We start from the raw sequence: 13,534 nt of genomic DNA on the forward strand, positions 1-13,534 counted from the left end.
ATTGTCAAAGACCCCACACACCCCAGTCATAGAATGTTCTCTCTCCTACCGCATGGCAAGCGGTACCGGAGCACCAAGTTTAGGACCAAAAGGCTTCTCAACAGTTTTACCCCCAAGCCATAAGACTCCTGAACAAGTAATCAAATGGCTACCCGGACTATTTGCGTTGTTCCCTACCCCTCTTTTACGCTACTGCTACTCTCTGTTTATCATATATGCATAGTCACTTTAACCAATTCTACATGTTCATACTACCTCAATTAGCCCAACTAACCGGTGCCTGTATATAGACTCGCTACTGTTATTTTTCACTGTCTTTTTACTGTTGTTTTTATTTATTTATGTATCTATTGTTCACCTAATAGCTATTTTTTTTAATTAAAATTCTGTAAATAAGCATTTCACTGTAAGGTCTACACCTGTTGTATTCGGCGCACGTGACATATAAACTTTGATTTGAGTTGGTGGTAGCAGCAGGGGTGGGTGTTCAGCAACTTGTTAATGCAGCAGTTGTCACGCCCTGACCATGGAGAGCCCTTGGTTCTCTATGGTGTTGTAGGTCAGGGCGTGACTAGGGGGTGTTCTAGTCTTTTTATTTCTATGTTGGTGCTCTTAGTATGGTTCCCAATTAGAGGCAGCTGATGTTCGTTCTCTCTAATTGTGGATCACACTTAAGGGTTCCCTGTTCCCACCTGCTTTGTGGGATATTGTTTTGTGTATGTGCATGTAGCACCACGGATGTCACGTTTTGTTTATTGGTTTGTTTAGAAGTTTCACTTTATTAAAATATGTGGAACTCAACACACGCTGCGCCTTGGTCCGTCAATGGCAAGAGAGGGCTGAGAGGATAACACAGAGACAGGGAGAGGGAAGGTAGAAGACACAGAGAGAGAAATATATAGGTAGTCTTTTGGAGAGAACAGGGACATTTTGTGCTATAATTCAGAGAATGAAAAACAGAAATTAAGAGAGGGAGAATGGAGAGAGACATCGCCTTTTGATTCACCAATACACCCCCCCTACACACACACACAAACACACACACAATGCATGGTGGCAAATCTCCTAATCTTCATCCTGACATCTGTATCATTAAACTAAGCTGGGTTCCCAGTCTTCCTGGAGGCTACAGAGGGAGGGGATAAGGAGAAGTCATGTTGAAGAGTTGTATTCTAGACAGGGAGACTGTGTTGAGACGGATGGGCATGGGAGAGCATGCATTTATTCCAGACACAATCATACTAACACAATACTCTCAAACACACACTGATAAACACTATCAGATACAGTACATATGGTGTGGCAATCAGGCGCACAGTTTTTGGCCAGTGGAGATTAAGCAGATTTAATTAATCTTATTATGGTTGCTTACATCAGATCTGATTCTATTCTGACAGGGATATCTCTTTCTCATTACTGTTCTGGTGTAATGCAGAAAAGTATCTCTGTCTGAGTATGTGTGTGTGTGTGTTATGACAACTCTGTAGTCTTCTTCTCAGCCACCCTCTCCCTTGTTTCTCATCCCTCTCTGAGTGTTGCTGTGAAGAATGCCACAGTGCCCTGTCAGAGGGTGGAGAGGGCGTATGTAGCGTGGGCAGAGATACTCTAGTGGAGAGGGCACCTGCTTGGCACAGGGCATACAACTCTCTGCCAGAGGGGAATGCCAGCCCTGGGAATTCGGGTGTGTCTGGTCTTTTGGGTGTTGAAATGAGCTTTCTGCAATTCTGTGTGTGCTCGTTCGTTGGAGTGTGTGTTTGTGCGTGTATTATCTACAGGGAGTGTAGAAGAAATTGTTGGTGTGTAGGACAGTTCTGTAGACACCAGCTGGAGACAGTAAGGGAGACACTCCAGTCCTGCTCCTGTGCAGATGGCTTTCTGGCCAACACACACACACTGTTACTAGTACTGTACATTGTGTTCCTCTGTGTGTGTGTGTGTTCTGCCCATCCCACTTGAAGAGCCCCAACAATGCCTCTGAACAGACTGGGGGATTATATTAGCATACACTATAGGGATCTTGTTGCATATCTGTGTGTGTGGTGATGCACATGTGGTCTTGAACACGTATGTGTTGTGGTATATGTCTTATACCACGACATTGTTCCATACTGGTTTCAGATTGGCTAGAAGCGCATTCTAGAGTGGGAATGTGGTGAGTAATGAGAATTCATGTCTCCGGTCTGTCAACGTTGAAGTCATGACGCAAATGGTGCTATGCTGTCATCCTCCCACATGTTTCTCATTTGACCAGCTGTTTTCAGCAACTGGTATTGTTGACCTCAGTTGTCATATTGACAGATTTGCTAGCAACAAACTATTTAGCTAGCTCCTAGCCTAGTGTATGATATACAATGCAACCTCTACGGTAATGAACAGTGTCTTAACGAGACAGCAACTTTTTTTATGCCAAATGAAATCACGCATCATCAGCTCCTTGTGGATGTATCCAGATAAATGTCACTAGCAGGCAGCTTAAACAAATGCAGCTACTTTACTGTTATTCTGGCTGCACTGTTTGACGTGACTGTTATGACATGTCCTCCATTATTTCCAAGATAATGTACAGAGCGTCTATCTCTTACATGTACCTCAGTATTTGTGGTCCTGCCAGTACACACAATGCTAGAAACCATCTCTGCAGTAATTTGCTCCTCCAGGCGCTGAAGGAGTGGCTGTGACAGATGTGTTTGTCAGCTATTATACTGCAGGCTCCCTGACCACCAATGACTATCCCTTTCTCACCAGCTCAGACACACCTCTGCTCTTCAATCTGGGGAAAGAGTCTATACTGCACACATACATCTGATGACATCTACTCAGATGTACACTGAATGTACAAAACATTAGGAACACCTTCCTAATACTGTTTCACCCCTTTTTGCCCTCCGAACAGCCTCAGTTCGTCGAGGCATGGACTGTACAAGGTGTTGAAGCGTTCCACAGGGATGCTGTCTCATTTTGACTCCAGTGCTTCCCACAGTTGTGTCACATTGGCTGGATGTCCTTTGGGTGGTGGACCATTGTTGATACACACGGGAAATGGTTGAGTGTGGAAAAACCCAGCAGCGTTGCCTGGCACCTACTACCATAGCCCGTTCAAAGGCACTTAAATGTTTTGTCTTGCCCATTTTACCTGGATTCACCTGGTTAGTCTGTCATGGAAAGAGCAGTTGTTCCTAATATTTTGTATAGTAAATGAACAAATTCATAGAACTGAACCAGAGCTGTAAACAAGCATCCTTAAAGGGGCAATCTGCAGTTGCTACATCCATTTTTGGACTATATTAATGATATGTAACCATTGTTTCTTGAAGAAGATAACTTAGAAATGCATCATGAGCTTAGGTCAACTGTCATACCCCATCAGAACCCAAAATATAAACTTGTTTTACTCCAATGTTTGTAAACAAAGTAAATGTAAACATTTGACATTACATTTGAGTCATTTAGCAGACGAGTGACTTAGTCATGAGGGCATACATTTTCATACTGGTTCCCCATAACCTTGGCGTTAGAAGCAACATGCTCTACCAACTGAGCCACACGGGACTAAACAAACACGATATTGCTTCAAAAAATGTTAAACTATCATTTTGATAGCATGGATGGTCAGTCCTTGCATCCATAGCTCTGTTTTTGAACTTGAAAGTATTTCTCCAGCCCCATTCCTCAGCTTTTTACCGGAACAGTGGAGTACGCTTTATTGTTTCAACTGCTGATTCCCCCTTTAACATAGGAACACAATCATTGGACAGGGGTTGAATATCCAATCTTTCCCAACGGAGGGGAAGTGATGGAATTCAAATGGAAATTATATTGATTCCAGCTCGTTGCATGTTGATACATTCATACATTACTACAGACAATGTTCCTTTTGAAAATCATTCCCAAGGATGATGATTATAATATACTGTAAGAACTAAAGGTAATACTATGTCATCACCATTAGTCTATGGTCATGGGCATCACTAAGGCTAGTAATGGAGGTTGTGTTTAAAGCCTATGTCACCTCTAAGGGGATTTTAAAGGCTATATGTCAGGCTTTGGTCCCCTCTAAGGCGACAGTAAACACTGTATGTCAGGCTTATGTCATGATGAAATCTTCTCTCATTGTGTTTGTTTCCAGCTTGATAACCCAGACGAGCAGGCTGCACAGATCAGGAGAGAACTGGATGGACGACTGCAGATGGCTGATCAGATCGCCAGGGTAAGACACCACTACCTGAAAGTAAAGTAGAGAATTAGACACCAACCCACCCCTCTTAAATCACCTCACCAGAGCTGTAACAGATACTGTAGAAGGCAGTAGGCCTAAGGCCTATACACTAAGTAGTAGAGGTACTACAGTATGTGTGTGTTCTGAACCGTAGGCCCTCACATGAGCAAAACAGCCTCAATAATGTAAAAGCAGAGGTAGACTCAGGGCAGGAGTACGCATGAATAATCATCCTCTTTTAAAAAAACTGTACACTTTATGGTTGTAGACTTCACTATGGACGTGTGTGTGATCGTGTTCCTGCGTGTGTACGTCCCTGTGTGTATGCTTGCGTGCGTCTGTCTAACAGGGTGGCAAGTTTCCCAAGTTTGTGTCCAAAGAGATGGAGGCCATGTTCATAGAGGAGCTTAGATCCTCAGTGAACCTGCTGATGGCTAACCTGGAGAGCATGCCCGTGTCCAAGGGAGGAGAGTTCAAACTGCAGAAGCTCAAACGAGGGCACAACAGCTCCATCATAGACATGGGCCAGGAGGACGAGAACACGCTGTCCAAGTCTGATGTGGTGCTCTCCTTCACTCTGGAGGTATGGTTGGTTAACACTGCAGCTCACACAGCCTGCCTGAGACACAGAAATGTCTTGAGTCAATAAATATTCAACCCGTTTGTTATGTCAAGCATAAATAAGTTCAGGAGTAAAATTGTGTTTAACACATCACATCATTTTTGAATCACAAGATTTTTGAATGTCCTCATCTCTGTACCCCACACACATAAATACCTGTAAGGTCCCTCAATCGAGCAGTGAATTTCAAACTCAGATTCACAGACCACAAAGACCAGGCAGGTTTTCCAATGCCTCGCAAAGAAGGGCACCTATTGGTAAATGAGTAAACAAAATGTGGACAGACATTGAATTTTCCTTTGGTCATGGTGAAGTTATTAATTACACTTTGGGTGGTGTATCAATACACCCAGTCACTACAAAGATACAGGTGTCCTTCCTAACTCAGTTGCCGGAGAGGATGGAAACTGCTCAGGGATTTCACCATGAGGACAATGGTGACTTTGAAACAGTTACAGAGTTTAATGGCTGTGACAGGAGAAAACTGAGGATGGATCAACATTGTACTGCAGTTACTGTACCATACTAATCTAAATGACAGCATGAAATGAAGGAAGCCTGTACAGAACATAAATATTCCTAAACATGCATCCTGTTTGCAATAAAAGCACTAAAGTAAAACTGCAAAGAATGTGGCAAAGAAATTAACTTTGTCCTGAATACAAAGTTATGTTTGAGGCAAATTGAACACAACTCATCACTGAGTACCACTCTTCATATTTTCAAGGATGGTGCTGGCTGCATCATGTTTTGGGTATGCTTGTCATCAGCAAGGACTAGGGAGTTTTTGAGGATAAAAAGAAACTTAATAGAGCTAAGCACAAGCACTTAGTCATTATAGGGTATTGTGTGTAGATGGGTGAGAAATTATACATTTAATCCATTTTGAATTCAGGTTGTAAAACAATAAAATGTGGACTACTGTAAGTCAAGTGGTATGAATACTTTCTGAAGGCACTGTAGGCTCTGATGATTAATGTCCTATGGGACATAGTCCCTCCCCTCTCGTATACCTCAGAAATGTTTGTTGCAGCAGTCGTAATGTTTTACACTCCCTATTCTGCTGGTCTCAGGAGACATGGCTGTAGATCAGAGAGGCTGAGCTGATCTGGGCGGCCCATGTCTGTGAAAAACCAAGGAAGATGTTTCTTTATAGTATAATCAGTGTATTTAACTGTTAAATGTAATTTTGTGTTTGTGTCTGAAACTAGTTTGTAGCAGCAGATGTGTGTTGGAAATAAGTGATATATATATATATATATATATACACTGCTCAAAAAAATAAAGGGAACACTTAAACAACACAATGTAACTCCAAGTCAATCACACTTCTGTGAAATCAAACTATCCACTTAGGAAGCAACACTGATTGACAATAAATTTCACATGCTGTTGTGTAAATGGAATAGACAACAGGTGGAAATTATATGCAATTAGCAAGACAAATAAAGGAGTGGTTCTGCAGGTGGTGACCACAGACCACTTCTCAGGGTGGTATGAGGGCCCGACGTCCACAGGTGGGGGTTGTGCTTACAGCCCAACACCGTGCAGGACGTTTGGCATTTGCCAGAGAACACCAAGATTGGCAAATTCGCCACTGGCGCCCTGTGCTCTTCACAGATGAAAGCAGGTTCACACTGAGCACATGTGACAGACGTGACAGAGTCTGGAGACGCCGTGGAGAACGTTCTGCTGCCTGCAACATCCTCCAGCATGACCGGTTTGGAGGTGGGTCAGTCATGGTGTGGGATGGCATTTCTTTGGGGGGCCGCACAGCCCTCCATGTGCTCGCCAGAGGTAGCCTGACTGCCATTAGGTACCGAGATGAGATCCTCAGACCCCTTGTGAGACCATATGCTGGTGCGGTTGGCCCTGGGTTCCTCCTAATGCAAGACAATGCTAGACCTCATGTGGCTGGAGTGTGTCAGCAGTTCCTGCAAGAGGAAGGCATTGATGCTATGGACTGGCCCGCCCGTTCCCCAGACCTGAATCCAATTGAGCACATCTGGGACATCATGTCTCACTCCATCCACCAACGCCACGTTGCACCACAGACTGTCCAGGAGTTGGCGGATGCTTTAGTCCAGGTCTGGGAGGAGATCCCTCAGGAGACCATCCGCCACCTCATCAGGAGCATGCACAGGCGTTGTAGGGAGGTCATACAGGCACGTGGGGGCCACACACACTACTGAGCCTCATTTTGACTTGTTTTAAGGACATTACATCAAAGTTGGATCAGCCTGCAGTGTGGTTTTCCACTTTCATTTTGAGTGTGACTCCAAATCCAGACCTCCATGGGTTGATAAATTGGATTTCCATTGATTATTTTTGTGTGATTTTGTTGTCAGCACATTCAACTATGTAAAGAAAAAGTATTTAATAAGATTATTTCATTCATTCAGATCTAGGATGTGTTATTTTTTTGTTCCCTTTATTTTTTTGAGCAGTATATATATATAATGTGTGTGTTTGATCGGCTTTTCTTTTTCTCTCAGGTGGTGATTGTGGAGGTTCAGGGGTTAAAGTCGCTGGCGCCCAATCGGATCGTCTACTGCACCATGGAGGTGGAGGGGGGGCATAAGCTCCAGACTGACCAGGCCGAGGCCTCCAAACCAACGTGAGTGTGACACACACACACATGCACGTATGCTGTGCACATACATGACATTACAGCGTTATTTAGGAATAAATACCTAGTAATTGGGTAATAAGTTCAGTGCATTCTAATTGTTTTTTATCTAAACAAAGTCATGTTAGCTAATCAGGTTAGGAACTACATAATTGCATTTAGATTTATCAGCACCCGATACAGATTGTTAACATGAGCAGTAAGTCCTGAGTCCTTGTTAGGTGGTCTGTAGGGTGGCCTCATGTTCTGGCCGTAGCTGCACAGCATGATGTGGTAATGATATTGCCTGTGCGAGTGTGATCAGGGCACACATAACAAGGTTGTAGACGCTGAGCTGTACTGATTACCCAACATGCACCTTGCGCCACTGCTTGTGTTCTCTAGCAGGTGACTGAGGTGGGACGTGTGGATGTGTTGAGACATTTGCTTTGCTTTAATAAAGGATACTCACAGATGTATCAGAGATGAGTAAGTAATTCATAATCCATATCTCTTCCTGATATAGATGATGAATTCATCATTGTCAGTAGAGGGAATTATTTCCTCATATATAATGCAGGGCTCATCACCACTCTTCCCTCCTCCTCCTCCTCCCCTCTTCTCTCTGCCGTACAAATTTCTCCATGGAGCTGAGAGACATTTTTGCTGTTTTGAAGCTGATTTCCTGCAATTCTACACATTTTGCCATGGCTTATGCTGTATTATTTTACTCAAACATAATAAAATTAATACTCAAAATGAATGAATTGTTTTTGGTATTATATATTCTCCCTGACTGTCTAGCTTTTATTTTGGTGATTATTAGATCTCAAAGATTATATTATTTAAGAAATATATTAGCTCCATTATCTTTCCTACATACTTTATCTGTTTTTAGTCTATTTCCTCTCTTCCCCTCCCTCTGATTTGAACAGCAGGATGGTATGTCCTAGATCCCCTACTAGAGCTATAGTAGCTAAAACAGTTTGTAACAGTAACCCTGTACCCTAGCCATCAATACTCATTCAGAAGTGTTCATCTTGGCAAGGGCCTTGTTCTGAGTGAACAGATGTTGCTGGTTGATTGTAGTTTTAGGGTCACACTGTTACTGTAACACACCCTAGTGTGAAATATGTGGCGCAGTGGGTCTGTCATCTGTTACTGTCAGAGTTATATCAGTCTCTGTGCCCTGAGTGCACAGAGATAGAGAGTAGATATTGTCTAGACTTTGGCAAGGGATGCAGCTGTGCCTATCATTGACATCAAACTGTGTCCAAGCTAATGGGTTAGGGTTACAATTAGGGTTAGGGTTAGAATTAAGGTTTGGGGCCTCCCGAGTGGTGCAGCGGTCTAAGGCACTGCATCGCAGTGCTACAGGCATCACTACAGATCTGGGTTCAATCCCGTGCTGTATCACAACTGGCCGTGATCGGGAGTCCCACAGGGCGGCGCACAATTGGACTGGTGTCGTCTGGGTTAGGGGAGGGTTTGGCCGGGGGGCTTTACTTGGCTCTTCACGCGCTAGTGACTCCTGCAGGCTGAACTCAGTCGTCAGTTGAATGTTTTTTCCTCTGACACATTGGTGCGGCTGGCTTCTGGGTTAAGTGGGCGGGTGTTAAGAAGCGCAGTTTGGTGGGTCATGTTTCGGAGGAGGCATGACTCGACCTTCGCGTCCCAAGCCTGTTGGGGAGTTGCAGCGATGAAACAAGATCAAAATTGCGGGTAAAATTAAAAAATAAAACAAAAAAAAGGTTAGGGTTTGGGGTTTGGGCTAGGTTAAGGATTTAGGATTTTAAATGGGAATACATTTTTAGTCCCCACAAGCATAGTAAAACGTGTGTGTGTGAGAATGGGAGAGAGAGAAGGGGCTATTTTTGGCCCTGCTTCCTCACAGTGGAAGGCTGATGGGATCTGTGAGTGGATCAGTGGAAACTTTAGTTCAACCTCAATTGTTCCTGAAACAGAGTAGTGTTTATTTGTGCTAGATACAGTATCTCGGTCAGACAGCCATGGATAACGGAACACTGATGAGTACATTTAAAAAAGGGATCCATTCCTTCTCTTCCATGATGCACAGATGGCCAGTCTCCTGTTGAACTTTGCATAGGAATGTTAGGTTCTAAATATCAGAGTAAGACATTATGAAAGCTTAAACCAAGTTTATTCATCCCAAAGGATCTAACAGCTGAACCGATCAAGACATATTCACACATATTAACTCTTTCTCCTATGCTGAGTCTCCTCCTACACATCTGAACAGCCAATGCATATGTTGCTAGACAGAGAACCTTAGTGATATCTGTTCTTCCTCACTTCATCTGACCTGACCTCTGCCCCAAAGTGCTCACTCCTACCCAACTCACGGCTGTCATGGTGACTGGTACCAGACTGTGTCTCTTCTCCAAGCAGAGGATCCCTCCCATAGGATCCCTGATGGCTAACAATAACATATCCTGACATAGGATAGGCAGGGCAGGATGGAAATAGGTCTGTAACAGTTTGGGTCTAGGGTGTCACCCCCTTTGAAGAGAGGGATGACCGTGGCAGCTTTCCAATCTTTAGGGTTCTCGGACGATACGAAAGAGAGGTTGAACAGACTGGTAATAGGGGTTGCAACAATGGCAGCGGATAGTTTTAGAAAGAGAGGGTCCAGATTGTCTAACCCAGCTGATTTGTACGGGTCCAGGTTTTGCAGCTCTTTCAGAACATCTGCTATCTGGATTTGGGTGAAGGAGAAGCTGGGGAGGCTTGGGCGAGTAGCTGCGGGGGGGGCGGAGCTGTTGGCCGGGGTTGGAGTTGCCAGGAGGAAGGCATGGCCAGCCGTTGAGAAATGCTTATTGAAATTTTTGATTATCATGGATTTATCGGTGGTGACCGTGTTACCTAGCCTCAGTGCAGTGGGCAGCTGGGAGGAGGTGCTCTTGTTCTCCATGGACTTTACAGTGTCCCAAAACTTTTTGGAGTTAGAGCTACAGGATGCAAATATCTGCTTGAAAAAGCTAGCCTTTGCTTTCCTGACTGACTGCGTATATTGGTTCCTAACTTCCCTGAACAGTTGCATATCACGGGGACAATTCGATGCTATTGCAGTCCGCCACAGGATGTTTTTGTGCTGGTCAAGGGCAGTCAAGCCTGGAGTGAACCAAGGGCTATATCTGTTCTTAGTTCTGCATTTTTTGAACGGGGCATGCTTATCTAAGAAGGATGAGGAAATTACTTTTAAAGAATGACCAGGCATCCTCGACTGACGGGATGAGGTCAATATCCTTCCAGGATACCCGGGCCAGGTTGATTAGAAAGGCCTGCTCGCAGAAGTGTTTTAGGGAGTGTTTGACAGTGATGAGGGGTGGTCGTTTGACCGCGGACCCATAGCGGATACAGGCAATGAGGCAGTGATCGCTGAGATCCTGATTGAAAACAGCAGAGGTGTATTTGGAGGGCAAGTTGGTCAGGATAACGTCTATGAGGGTGCCCATGTTTACGGATTTGGGGTTGTACCTGGTGGGTTCCTTGATGATTTGTGTGAGATTGAGGGCATCTAGCTTAAATTGTAGGACTGCCGGGGTGTTAAGCATATCCCAGTTTAGGTCACCTACAGTGGGGGAAAAAATTATTTCATCCCCTGCTGATTTTGTACGTTTGCCCACTTACAAAGTAATGATCAGTCTATAATTTTAATGGTAGGTTTATTTGAACAGTGAGAGACAGAATAACAACAAAAATATCCAGAAAAACGCATGTCAAAAATATTATGAAATTGATTTGCATTTTAATGAGGGAAATAAGTATTTGACCCCTCTGCAAAACATGACTTTGTATTTGGTGGCAAAACCCTTGTTGGCAATCACAGAGGTCAGACACAGAGGTCAGTTTCTTGTAGTTGGCCATCAGGTTTGCACACATCTCAGGAGGGATTTTGTCCCACTCCTTTTTGCAGATCTTCTCCAAGTCATTAAGGTTTCGAGGCTGACGTTTGGCAACTCGAACCTTCAGCTCCCTCCACAGATTTTCTCTGGGATTAAGGTCTGGAGACTGGCTAGGCCACTCCAGGACCTTAATGTGCTTCTTCTTGAGCCACTCCTTTGTTGCCTTGGCCGTGTGTTTTGGGTCATTGTCATGCTGGAATTCCCATCCACGACCCATTTTCAATGCCCTGGCTGAAGGAAGGATGTTCTCACCCAGGATTTGACGGTACATGGCCCCGTCCATCGTCCCTTTGATGCGGTGAAGTTGTCCTGTCCCCTTAGCAGAAAAACACCCCCAAAGCATAATGTTTCCACCTCCATGTTTGATGGTGGAGATGGTGTTCTTGGGGTCATAGGCAGCATTCCTCCTCCTCCAAACACGGCGAGATGAGTTGATGCCAAAGTGCTCCATTTTGGTCTCATCTGACCACAACACATTCACCAGTTGTCCTCTGAATCATTCAGATGTTCATTGGCAAACTTCAGACGGGCATGTATATGTATTCTTGAGCAGGGGGACCTTGCGGGCGCTGCAGGATTTCAGTCCTTCACGGCGTAGTGTGTTACCAATTTTTTTCTTGGTGACTATGGTCCCAGCTGCCTTGAGATCATTGACAAGATCCTCCTGTGTAGTTCTGGGCTGATTCCTCACCGTTCTCATGCTCATTGCAACCCCACAAGGTGAGATCTTGCATGGAGCCCCAGGCCGAGCGATATTGACAGTTCTTTTGTGTTTCTTCCATTTGCGAATAATTGCACCAAATGTTGTCACCTTCTCACCAAGCTGCTTGGCGATGGTCTTGTAGCCCATTCCAGTCTTGTGTAGGTCTACAATCTTGTCCCTGACATCCTTGGAGAGCTCTTTGGTCTTGGCCATGGTGGAGAGTTTTGAATCTGATTGATTGCTTCGGTGGACAGGTTTCTTTTTTACAGGTAACAAGCTGCGGTTAGGAGCACTCCCTTTAAGAGTGTGCTCCTAATCTCAGTTCGTTACCTGTATAAAAGACACCTGGGAGCCAGAAATCTTTCTGATTGAGAGGGGGTCAAATACTTATTTCCCTCATTAAAATGCAAATCAATTTATAACATTTTTGACATGCGTTTTTCTGGATTTTTTAGTTGTTATTCTGTCTCTCACTGTTCAAATAAACCTACCATTAAAATTATAGACTGATCATTTCTTTGTAGGTGGGCAAACATACAAAATCAGCAGGGGATGAAATACTTTTCCCCCCACTGTAACAGAACGAACTCTGAGGCTAGATGGGGGGCGATCAATTCACAAATGGTGTCCAGGGCACAGCTGGGAGCGGAGGGGGGTCGATAGCAGGCGGCAACAGTGAGAGACTTATTTCTGGAGAGAATAATTTTTTTTAATTAGAAGTTCGAACTGCTTGGTTATAGACCTGGAAAGTATGACAGAACTTTGCAGGCTAACTCCTCCCCCTTTGGCAGTTCTATCTTGACGAAAAATGTTTTAGTTGGGTATGGAAATCTCAGAATTTTTGGTGGCCTTCCTAAGCCAGGATTCGGACACGGCAAGGACATTAGGGTTGGCGGAGTGTGCAAAAGCAGTGAGTAAAACGAACTTAGGGAGGAGGCTTCTGATGTTGACATGCATGAAACCAAGGCTTTTTCGATCACAGAAGTCAACAAATGAGGGTGCCTGGGGTTATAATGGGTGAGGTCATCGCATGTGTGGGAGGTGGGACAAAGGAGGTAACAGAGGTATGATGAGTGGAACTAGGGGCTCCATTGTAAACTAAAACAATAACTAACCTAAGCAAACATTTCCAATGTTCTCAATACCTTTATATCTAAGACAAATGTCAAAGAGCATAACAACATACTGTTACTGTTGAAACCATTTTCAAAATTAGTTCATACTCCCTTATTTTACTGGCGACCTCTCGGAAGAGTTACCAGATCAGGGAGTTAGCACCCTAACCCATGGGGGAATCCCAACAATCCAGCAGACCCAATCTGGTGAAATTTGTAGTTTTCACAGTTTTCAGCTGTGCTAATAATTGCAAAAGGCTTTTCTAATGATCAATTAGCCTTTTAAAATTATAAACTTGGACTGGCTAACACAACGTGCCATTGGAACACAGGAGTGATGGTTG

The 13,534-nt window shown here is 44.1% G+C and overlaps 1 protein-coding gene across 24 annotated transcripts in view; it reads left to right on the top strand.

The window, feature by feature from the left end:
• LOC106582941 (calcium-dependent secretion activator 1) overlaps nt 1-13,534 on the top strand; it is a 184,403-nt gene that overhangs the window by 71,499 nt on the left and 99,370 nt on the right. For all 24 annotated transcript variants that reach the window (XM_045705163.1, XM_045705159.1, XM_045705166.1 and 21 more), the window contains exons 4-6: nt 4,127-4,207; nt 4,566-4,799; nt 7,334-7,455. In XM_045705163.1, coding sequence (XP_045561119.1) covers nt 4,127-4,207; nt 4,566-4,799; nt 7,334-7,455 — 437 coding nt within the window. The remainder of the gene's footprint in view (nt 1-4,126; nt 4,208-4,565; nt 4,800-7,333; nt 7,456-13,534) is intronic.

The sequence above is a fragment of the Salmo salar genome, chromosome ssa22, assembly GCF_905237065.1.
Source record: "Salmo salar chromosome ssa22, Ssal_v3.1, whole genome shotgun sequence".
Taxonomy (NCBI): domain Eukaryota; kingdom Metazoa; phylum Chordata; class Actinopteri; order Salmoniformes; family Salmonidae; genus Salmo; species Salmo salar.